Below are 12,321 nucleotides of genomic sequence, written 5' to 3' on the forward strand. Positions count from 1 at the left end.
GGAAAGATAATGGCCGTAGTGTTCTTGTAATTTAAGCCATTAGCAGTATCAACATATGAGGCCATGTTGGTTAACATTACGAGGTTAGATCATCTACATCATTGTCATCATCGTCGTCATCATCGTCGTCATCATCGTCGTCATCGTCGTCGCCATCATCGTCGTCGCCATCATCGTCGTCGCCATCATCGTCGTCGCCATCATCGTCGTCGCCATCATCGTCGTCGCCATCATCGTCGTCGCCATCATCGTCGTCGCCATCATCGTCGTCGCCATCATCGTCGTCGCCATCATCGTCGTCGCCATCATCGTCGTCGCCATCATCGTCGTCGCCATCATCGTCGTCGCCATCATCGTCGTCGCCATCATCGTCGTCGCCATCATCGTCGTCGCCATCATCGTCGTCGCCATCATCGTCGTCGCCATCATCGTCGTCGCCATCATCGTCGTCGCCATCATCGTCGTCGCCATCATCGTCGTCGCCATCATCGTCGTCGCCATCATCGTCGTCGCCATCATCGTCGTCGCCATCATCGTCGTCGCCATCATCGTCGTCGCCATCATCGTCGTCGCCATCATCGTCGTCGCCATCATCGTCGTCGCCATCATCATCATCATCATCATCATCATCATCAGCAGCAGCAGCATCAACAATATACATACTCCGCAAGCCACCGTACGGTGCCTGGCAGGGAGTACATTATTCCACTACTGGTCATTTCCTTTCCTTCATATGAGCCCTAATTTGTCATATATTTTCTTCGTGGTCATTACACAAAATGTATGTTGGCAGCAGTAGAATTGTTCTGCAATCAGCTTCAGATGCCAGGTGGCCCTTCAACTACTGAAGGAACTGTATATTAGCCTGGCCTCTCCACATATACCCCTCTGATATGGTTGCTCATACATTACAGCTGTGTATCATTGAGGCATGGCAGCCACCCCACTGTGGCAAGATCCATGATTTTTGCCATGATTTGTGTGTGTGTGTGTGTGTGTGTGTGTGTGTGTGTGTGTGTGTGTGTGTGTGTATGTGTGTGTGGTGGGGGCGGGGGGTAATAGAAAGTGATGTAAAATTAGTTCAGGTCATAAATCATCTGTATAATACAATGTAAAATCCAGGATTGAATAATGACAATCTTATGAAAAGGATAGATTGCTACTCTGTATAATACATTTAAAAAATCACATTAGACTCATTACCTATACAGATATTGATATTCTAAATAATTAATGCTGTGAACACAATTTATTTTTATTTTGTTTCAGAATACCGAGTTGCACTGCATAATGTACATCTGTCTGGAATTGAAGCATTCTCATTTGGTTATGATGTAAAGTGGCCTGTGTCACTGGTACTCAATAGGAAGGCTATAGCTTGTTACCAGATGCTGTTTCGCCACCTTTTCTATTGTAAACACATTGAGAAATTGCTTTGCAGGTTTGTTACATCATTCTCTATGGTCGTCTTTCAACTTTTAAGTAAATTCGGACATTATGTTTTTACAGGAAATGCTGAAAAATGGTTCATTCCCTATATCTCTGACGAGAAGCAAAGAGTGTCATTAGGAAAGAGACTTGAATTAAACAACCAGGCATCATCCAACTAGGAACTAATGACGTGGTGGCCCACAAGGTTCCATCTGAGGGCCCTTGCTTTCTCTTGTGTATATCAATGATCTTTGCACAGTAACATTATGGTTGCCAAGTTTGGTTTGTTTGCAGATGGTACAAACATTGCAGTAAATAGCAAATCAATTATATAGTCTTAGAAAGATTGCTTAATGATATTTTATGGACATTAATAAATGGTTCCTAGCCAATTCTTTGTCACTAAATTTTGAAGTAAATAAAAGCGCGCGTTTGCGCCCATGCACATCTTTAAAGAAAGGTTTGCATGGTTTTCTGCTGCTCAATTGTCTCATTTATTCTAATAATTGCCTTTTGTTTCCTGAAAACTGTTATGGCCTGGTATACATTTCCCCAGAAAATGATACTGTACTTCAGTATTGAGTGTACACAAGCAAAGTATACGGCCCTAACCGTTTCTGCACTAGTATTGTTGCAAAGAATTCTTACTACATAGTTTGTTTTTGCTAGTTTTGAATTTAGGGATGTGATATGAGCACTCCATTTAAGATTTTCCTGGTTATGTATCCCAAGAAATTTAGCTTCATCGACAGGACTAATGATTTGGTTATCTATACGTGTTGTGCAGCATTTTTATTTTGATCTGTGTGGTAATTTATGAGTACTGTTTTTTGGGGATTAACTATTAGCCTGTTTCTGGTAAACCATTTAGACACTTCTTTTGTAATACATTTTGCAGATGCAGTGAGATTGTCTTCTTTATTTTCTTAAATCAATAGACTGGTGTCATCTGCAAACAGTACAGGTTCAGAACCCCTAACGTGTGACGGGAAACCATTAAGATATACCAAAAAAAGAAGGGGACATAAAATAGAGCCCTGTGGGACACCATGACCTAGTCCACGTGGTACTGAATGGTGTACCTGGAGTTCATTTCCTTACATGTACTTAATTTCAATTGCCTGAGAACGATATTCCAAATATGATTTAATCCACTGATTTGGCACACCTCTTATGCCATACCGTTCAAGCTTCCCCAGGAGCACAGTATGATCAATCACATCAAAAGCTTTTGTTAGGTCCAACAATAAACCTGAGATAATTCTGTGGTTGTCCACTGCATTTAAGGCATAGTTTGTCAGGTAGAAAGTGGCTGTTTCAGTTGATTGCTGTGATCTGAAGCCATGTTGACATCCAGAAATAACATTATTCTTGTCAAAGAATGTAGTAAGTTGTGAAAGGAACACTTTTTCAATAGTTACCCATACATTGCTGATCACCTTTTTTATATAGGGGTTCTCCTTGTGCCATTTTCAGTTGCTGTGGGAAGACACCACGTGATAAGGAGGAATTGCATATGCCCCATGGAGGGCAACCTGATAAAGGAGAGAGTATGTGTTTTGCCGTTATTTTTTTAATCTAATCTGGAATATCATCAATACTAGTTGAATAATTACTCTTCAGTGAATTAATGGTATTTAGGAGCTCTGTTGGGCCTATTGGACTGAGAAACATGGATAAATTATGTATTTCAATAGACTAAAGTCCATGTCATATATAGGTGGATTACCAAATTTTTCCTTCACTAATTTTGCAGCAACAATTGCATAATAAGAATTTAAGCTGTTTGCAACTGCCCTAGAGTCAGTGACATTCTTGCCATCTTGCAATATTACAATATTTTTGTGAGTTGTCTTCTTCCCCATAAGATCCTGCAAAGCTTTCCTCATGGACTTAGTTTTATTGGGTGACTTCATAATATATTTGTCTTTCCCTTAATTTTTGCCTCCTTTATGACACATTTCATAACTACCTAGCACGTATGTTTTGAAATAACTAAGAAATTTTGGACTGCTGTCAGTTTTTGACTGCAGAAAAAGTTCCTGCTTCCTTTTACAGGATACTCCAATGGCTGATGTAATCTAGTTTTTGAATCAATCTGTGCTTCTAGAAATCACTTTCCTTTGTGAAAAACCTACGTCAAAGTTATGCTTGATGTTCAAAAAATTTTCCATCTTTTCATTGGTAATAGAGATATCATATACTTCCCACCAAGATTGTTCGCTGATTAGGTACTGGAAGTATTCAATATTTTATGACTATAAATTCTTTCATGGGTAATATTTTGTACACTGGTTGAAATGTGATTTACAGGTATGGTTAGTAATTGTGAAAGGTGGTCACTATAGCTGGTATCAAAGTTTTCTGAAGTACACTTGTCCATTTTTACACATACCTGATCAAGGAGAGTGACACTTGTTTTTGTTACATGTGTTGGAGAGCTAACAGCCAGACAAAGATTGTAGGCTTTTATAATACTTAAGAACTTTTCCCTGGGAAGGCTATGCCTCAGAAAGTTAATATTAAAATCTCCACACAATACCACTGTTTTCCTAGTTGTCTTGAGTTTGCCTAAAGCAAGATCCAGTTTTCTGGAAAAAAAAAAAAAAAAAAAAAAAAAAAAAAAAAAAAAAAAAAAAAAAAAAAAAAAGAACCACACACACTTATGTTGTTAATAGGAGGTCTATACATACATAAAAGAATAGTTTTTTCAGACATTAACTTAACAGCTGAGATTTCAAAGGCTTTTTCACACCCTAGTTTGCACACAGAGGCTATACTCTTATAATCTACATTTTCTTTTCCATATATACAAGTTCCCCCATGTTTTGATTCCATACAACAAAAGCAGTTTGCAAGGTTAAAATGCAATATTTTTAAGTATTGAAAATACTCATTTTGTAACCAACACTCACAAAAACGTAAAACTGAAACGTCTTTCCATTCACTATTGAGGAGTATATTTATTTCATCAACTTTATTTGTTAATGGCAGTACATTCTGTTGTACAATCTTGCGTGTATTTGCAATTTAATTGTGCATCACATTTTTTTGTGATACAGTCTATGTCCCTAAAAAATGGCTTTTGCCTTTATTATTAGCCATCACATCTTTCTTTATAACCCATTTGTCCAAAGTACTTTGGACTGCTTCTATTCTATACTGCTGCGAATCAAATTTGCTAAACGACAGATTTATTCAAGCAAAAAATTGTTTCCCACTGTGATTTAAATGAAGGCGACGGCTGGTATGCATGGATCAGTCTAATGTGCTTGCATTTATTAAGTTCACATACAGAAATTTTTTGCATACTTCATTTATCTCTTTGTTTACTCTTCCTATTAATTTATTTACACACGACCAAAGAGGTAGGTCATATCTGTGAGGTTGATTTACAGCAGCTCCATTTTTGTTGCCTAATTTGGGTAGCACACAGTCATGAGTTCACTACCTTTATCTCTGACAATATCATTTGCACCTGCACAAATTATGACACAGTCTTTTGAGTCAAGATTTTCACACGATTTCAGTACTGTTTTTGTGACTTCTGCAATGCCTGCTTCTGGTTTGACAAAGGCATGGGCACTTGCATTAGTTTGTGTATCTGCCACCTCTTCTGCTAGCTGACATCCATGATTATTGGCAAAAATTAAGACTAGTTCTGTTTTGCACACTTGAGGCCAGTCGACTGATTTTTTAGTCACATTTCTTTGTTTACAATTCAACACGTGTGAAAAATTTACATTGCACAGCTGTTGTTGTTTGTAATTATTATCTGGACTCATATGTTTCTGACTGACATTGTTGGTAGAATCATGTTTGTCATTGTAGCTATTTGATGCACGCACTTTTGTATTTCCAAGTTTTGTGCTGGTCTACCCAGTTGTTCTTCCTTTGTTTATATCGTTGGTAGCCAATATTTCTTTAACGTTGAGTTAATGTTTCGTTTCTTGAGTTTTTACTACCAAGATGTTGCAGCTGTTTCTCCATTAAGAGTACAGTCCATTTAAGTTCATTGAATTTACTGTTTTTTGTAGTTAAAATGCAGATGTCATCGCAATGTTTGCATATGGATATCCCTGAATGTACATTTGCCATGATTTCTTCACTAGATTTTGATCTTGTGATGATTTCGTTCGCATTTTTTGCTTTAACTTTGCAGCAGTAATGTTTTCCAGGTTGAACCATGATACCTTTTTTGCACTGAATACATAAAGACTCCTCCTCCTTCTTCTTCTTCTTCTCTCTCTTTTTTTTTTTTTTTTTTTTTTGCCTCGTGGAACTTTATTTTTCGTACACTGTTTTTCTCTGCCATATTTATTCCTTAATGAAATTTGCAATTAAAAATATCTCTCTTTCAAACCAACAGCTCAGTTCTTGGATCAATAGTATAAATAAGAATAATCTTTACAAAGATTTAAAGTCTGTTACTTTGGTCCATAAAATGTGTCCTTTATTCAGGAACACACATTTTCAATAACTTACCAGCAACCAAAAAAAGTTTAACTTCCAGTAAAGTTCAATTTGAAAGAAGCCTGAAGTATTTGTTGGTGGCCAACTCCTTCTGCTCCACTGATAAATTTCTTAGTACAAGTGACTGATGCGACTGTGTGTTACTAATATAATAAAATAATGTGAATATTAGTACAATCTGACCAGTGCAGTAATGCAGTAATTTTAAATAAATGTTGCAAAATGATTATTCTATCCAGTGTTTATTACCTCAGAAATGAAAATATGTTTAAATTTTTTTAAACTCATTCCTTTTGCATGGCGATCATTCCACTTGGGATCTGTGGAACGTACATTAGTACATTTGTACATTTGTTTTTCATTGCAGTTATTTACTGTGTATTCTTGTTCTTCTGTCATGGTCTACATCGTGGAGAATCTCCTCACTGTGCATCAATTGGAACCAAAAGTACCTCTAATTTAATGGAATCTGTACACATGTGATGTGGCAGTTGCAGATTATGCCTGTGTATGTTATGCATGTAGCTACCTCATGGGACTTGAAGGAGCAGTAGTTGAAGATGGAGTGAGAAGTGTTCTAGCCTATCAACAGTGTTACTGAATCTCTATATTGAACAAACAGTTACTGAAACTAGGGAAAAATTTGGAAATGCCACCAAAGTTTTGGAAAAACAATTAAACAGAATTTATAGTGTCTTGAAAAGAAGTAATAAGATGCACATAAGTAAAATAAGGGTCACTGAGCATATTTATGTAAATCATGTGATGGTAAGGAAATTCAATTAAGTAAAGATACTAAAATTACAAGACGAGTATTGCTGTTTGGGCAAATAGTAGCTAATGATCATGGAACTAAAATGGATATAAAATCCAAATTGGCAAGACCAAGAAAAGCTTTTCTGAAACACACTGGGGAAACTTGTATGATCTTCAAGTGATGAATTAGATATTTTACTGTAAGTGCCTTGTCATTTTATTATAAAATATTTATTTGTACTGTATTAAATAAAAAAATCAATATGTGAAAATGGAAAGTCAAATAATATTCCCGGACACCCACTGAGGAACCTTGTTAAAAAGGAGAAATACATTTGGGTGCTGCATGCAGAAAGGTGTCTTCTACAATTTTACATAAATATGTTAACATCTAATATAAAATTCAGAGTAAGGAAGTCTTTTTCTGAAAGTACTTATGTGAAGTGTAGCTGTATATGGAAGGGAAACATGGACAATAAGTGGTAAACACAAAAAGAGAACTGAAACATTTGAAGTGTGGTGCTGATAAAGAATACTGAAGATTAGATGTGTAGAAACGATCACTGATGAAGTACTACTGAGTTGATTTGTGGAGAAGAGAAATTTGTAGTACATCTTGACTAAAATAAGGGATTGGTTGATAGGACACTTCCTGGGGCATCAAAGAATAGTTAATTTTGTAATGGAGGGAATGGGAGGGGGATAAAAATGGTTAAGGAGGCAGCTTTAATACAATAAGTAGATCCAGCTATATTATGAAAAGTATAGATTGCTACTCACTGTAAAGATGACCTGTTGAGTTGCTGATAAACACAACGAAAAGACTGTTACACATTGAGGTTTTGGCCAAAGCCTTCTTCACATGACCACTATCTCCAGCCACTGTGGCCTGACTGCAACTGCATTGACTGGAAGGAGCAATTTTAACAATGTGTATTCATGATGACAATAAACAGAAGAACAATCAGTATTCCAGTAATGAATAAGCGGTGCTGCTGCATGGTGATAGCAGTCAGAGTGGGCCAGGGCGGCACTCGAGTCACTGCTGGAGTACTGGATATTATTTGTGTTTTGTTCCCCCTTTTAATACTTTTGGTAAGATTAGTATTGTAATAGATTAATTTTGGGTTGCTCTGTTGAACATGCATGTAATAGTTCATTAAAAAAATGTGTAACAGGAAACAAACTGATGTTTTCTGTTAACAGTAGGCATTCCGTAACACATGCAGTGAGCAGTTTTTGTTTGGACCGACTTCACATACACGTTGCAAAAACAAAATTGCAAATTTCTGATGAAACGCCAGAGAAAAAGGGCATGATGACTTTTGGGAGAGACATCTTGTATATAGTGTATTCATAATGTATTTAACACATCACTATTACAAGGCACATTTCCAGACAAACTGAAATATACTAATTTCAAACTCTTCTCTAAGAAAGGGTGTTAGAAAGATATTAATGCAAATCAACTGCTCTAATTGCCTCCTCTTCGAAGGTATTGGAAGATTGTGTGTGCAAGAACCATAACAAATCTGTCAAAATAAGATCGTAAGTCAGTCGGTGTGAATTTCAAAGCATTGTCTCTAAAGAACATGCCATTTTTCAATTCACAGGTCATATTAAATAAAATTTAAATGACAAAATGTCGCCAGCTGGTACTATCTGTAAGTCGTCAAAAGTATTTGACTAGGCAGCTTACATATTCCCCAAGAAGAGCAATACTTGCAATTCAGTAGTGCACAAGGCCTTGACCACACCATTAGAAATAATGTGCAAGAGTAAATCAATAAATGAAACAGACTATTCTAAATTCGAAAGTGTTTGTATTGATAAGGACCTGAAATGGCAATCACATATTACTGATTGTCTTAAACATCTTTGTTCTGCAGCATTTGCGATGTGGATGATATTTAATTTTGTAAGCAAAATTGTTAAAAAGTTGTGTTTTTGTGCTTTCATTCACCAATGTATTGCATCATTTCCTGGGGTAATTCGTTATTGAGGAAATAAGTATTTATTATACAGAAATGTCTAATAAGGATAATATGTTATGTCCCCTCTAGAAACTTGGCCAACTTTAAACAGTTGAGCATAACAACCACCTACCAGTACATTTGCTTCTTTATGAAGTTGATTGTCAAGAATCAGTTACAGTTTGAAAATGTAGGCCACTTACCCAGTGATGTAGAGAATTTAACAGATAATAAATTTAACTCTAAACATAAATGGAAATCATATCTGTCTGATCGTATCTTCTAACCCATAGTAGGATTTTTGAATGTGTAAGTATGATTTTGTGTGTGTGTGTGTGTGTGTGTGTGTGAGAGAGAGAGAGAGAGAGAGAGAGAGAGAGAATGAATGTTACTATATGGAAGGGAAAAGGGGGAGGGGAGTCGCAGAAAACAGTCACATAAGTGATCAGCTGGTTGTCATATTTTTCTCTGAGAAACTCTACCATAATTGTACAAATTAATTTATTCCACATCATAGAGAGATCATGTTTATGACCCATGGAACATGTAAATAACTGACCGTTCTCTTGAAACTCTGCCAGGAGCCATATGTTGAATATATTACATTATTTTGTAAGTGTCTTTTAGTTGTGCCTGTCTGCAACTTAGTGTGTTATCTTACGGTAAGTAGCAATCTATCTTTTCCTACATTGTCAATATATCACACATATATTCATGCCAGAAGGGTTTGCAGTTAGCAGATATTATATCATTTATATCAGAAGCAACAATTTTGTTAATAGGCCACTGTCAATTTGACCCAAGACTAAACAGTAGATGTAGATCTGGCTCTTTCCCAATGGTGCTTGTGAGATAAAAGTGTATAATGCAAGGCATCAGAGTAAAAGAATTCTCTCCACTGCAAGATGTCAATGTTTTTACCTTCCTAAACCAATGATAATAACTCAGGTGTGGCTGAAATTGGGTTTGTGCGGGTTCTTATGCCTACAATAATGCTGCTCACAGGATAACCAGAACACAAGCATGTGTTGAAGATAATTGGTTATAGACACATCTGAATATATCTGGCAGCTCTGATCTGATTTCCTTGAGTTTTTGGCTTCTCACATAAGTAAAAGAAACCATTTATGACCAATGTTGATGTGTGCAAGCCAGAGTAAGGAGAGGCCCATGAAGATGATTTAGACTAAATTAATCTTACGGAAAGAGTCATGTGATGTACTATGTCTTTGTGAATTCAGTGTTCTTACATATATTTTTAAGTCATCAGTCATTGGGCCTGGTTTTTATTATTTTCTCATTCATTGTCACACTCATAATAACCAATAATGCCATGGATTGAAAAAGATGCTGTTGTAACTCTGTAAACTATAAGTCTGTTAGATATATATGTTTCAGAATTCACTACTGTTGCACAACATTCATAAAGCTGTTCAACACAATATTCACTAAACTGTAGGACCTAAGAGTTATTACACATTTTTCTATACATAAGATTTGATTAACAATCACTTCTAAATATTGAATGTCATGATACCTGTGTAGAGATAAATGAACAATGCAGTTAATTTTAAATTTCATCACAGTGAATTTAGCACTTCTGTTTCAGGGTTTGGAAGAAAAACAAAATGGCTAAGCTGTTTTCCAATAAAGCCCTGATTATGTACACTCCAGCATTCGCCCTTCGAATGAGAATGCTTGATTATGTACAGAATCTTGAGTACTACATGATGGTTGAAGTAATTGAACCAAATTGGGTTAACTTTCTCTCAAACATCAGCAAGGTATTGAATATCAATTTTTACAATTAATTAAATATTTTATTGAGAACAGTAATTTTATGGAACACTTCTGTAACGAGTCTGGCTGTGCTGTTGTGATTTAAAATGGTTCCAGTAACAATGGCTGGCCCTCTACATAAGAAATTAAATATTTCTGGATGAAAACTTTCACTTAGTATATGAATTTTAATCTTTGTTACCTATTAAAACTCTGTAGTTTACAGCTTTCCAAACCTGAGAAAGTCAAACCTTACATTGAAATTCATGCTTTAAAAAAATAATGCTATGAATAAGAGAACTGTCCGCATATTAAAGATGTCTTTGTTCAAATCATAATCCAGAGCTAAATTTCAATCAGTGACAGAGATTAAATTTGTTTGCTTTTTAGTTCACACCTAAACAAGCAAGCAGTTGGTACCTTTACTGTGCTAAGGTGTAATGAAATTTAAAACAAATTTGATTTGAAAGTGTATAGTTTACTAGTTTTTCAATATCTGTTAGCAATGTTAACTTTTCATCACTTTAGATGAAACTGTTTACACAGGCTCTTCATTATGGTCTTCACTGAGGGAGTGGTGCAAACACTTAACATTATAAAACCAATTTAATTGAGTTATCCATGACTAATCATGCATACTAATCTTGTACTGCTCTCAGTTTTAATTCCCTTTCAGAGAGGGACAACTATACTGGAAAATCCCTTTGAAACAGCAGTTCAAGTACAATTATGTGGCTCTATTATCAACATTCTTAACTGTGTGGATTATGGCATCTCTTTATGCAATTTGCGATTTGACCTCTTGATATTCATGCAGCCATGTCTCTGTCCTCCAAAGCTTTCCTTAATGTTCCTATATACAGTATTTAGCTCTTGAACTGTTGTTTATTTTGTAATAAATATGCAACCAGTCGCTTTTTTATGATTTTTCAGTAGCTCGAAAACATGTTCATGGTTGAATATTTATTACCAAATAAACAACAGTTTAAATCACAGTCACAGTTTGTCATCCACAATGGATATACTGAAAGTATTTAGCTTTTCCCTAGTTGTGTATGGATTTACAGCTTTGCATTTCTCCTCTAGCCATTTCCAGTGTACCACTTTGCTTCTGTTGATCTCTTTTTTTAATCATCTGTATTCTCTTATGACTACTTAATTCGTCATCTTTTTTATATTCTCTCTTTTCATCAGTTAAATTAGATATTTCATGTGTTGTCCAATAATTTCTATTGGGACTTACTTTTTTGCCTATTTGATCCTGAAGACATCAGAAGAGGCACCAATGTTAGCACTGAATAGGGGACCATGGAGGAATTTTATAAGGGGGCTATGCTCCAGACTGAATGCTGAAAGGCATAAATGATGATGATGATGATGATGATGATGATGATGATCCTCTGCTGTGTCCATTGTTCCATCTCTCAAAGCAACCCTTTCTTCTTCTATTATATTCCTTTCCCTGGTTTTGAATGTTAGCAGTGATTCAGTTGTGCTCTGTCAAAATTCTACCAAGCAGCTTCCTCTTCTGTTTAATCCCCCAGTCTGTGATCTGCTATTTTTCCTTCTCTTCTCTACTGCTGAATCCTAGTTATGCCTAAATTTCCATCTCACTTTACCACCTGAATAAATTCTTTTATTTCATCGTACATTCGTGCAATTTCTATATGTACATATACTCTGACATTCACACTTATGTGCTTGGCAGAAGATTCATAAAACCACTTAGTACATGTCGGACCCGCGTGTCGCCACTGTGGGATCGCAGACCGAGCGCCACCACAAGGCAGGTCTGGAGATACGGGATAGCACTCGCCCCAGTTGTACGGACGACATTGCTAGCGACTACACGGACGAAGCATCGCTCATTAGCCGAGCAGATAGTTAGCAGCCGAAATCTAACGCAGAC

General features: G+C 36.3%; 1 protein-coding gene across 2 annotated transcripts in view; it reads left to right on the forward strand.

Annotated features, from left to right (window-relative positions):
- LOC124621947 (gamma-tubulin complex component 2-like) overlaps nucleotides 1-12,321 on the forward strand; it is a 181,304-nt gene that overhangs the window by 107,321 nt on the left and 61,662 nt on the right. For both annotated transcript variants that reach the window (XM_047147461.1, XM_047147462.1), the window contains exons 11-12: nucleotides 1,270-1,441; nucleotides 10,243-10,417. In XM_047147461.1, coding sequence (XP_047003417.1) covers nucleotides 1,270-1,441; nucleotides 10,243-10,417 — 347 coding nt within the window. The remainder of the gene's footprint in view (nucleotides 1-1,269; nucleotides 1,442-10,242; nucleotides 10,418-12,321) is intronic.

This window comes from Schistocerca americana, chromosome 7 (genome assembly GCF_021461395.2).
Source record: "Schistocerca americana isolate TAMUIC-IGC-003095 chromosome 7, iqSchAmer2.1, whole genome shotgun sequence".
Taxonomy (NCBI): Eukaryota; Metazoa; Arthropoda; class Insecta; order Orthoptera; family Acrididae; genus Schistocerca; species Schistocerca americana.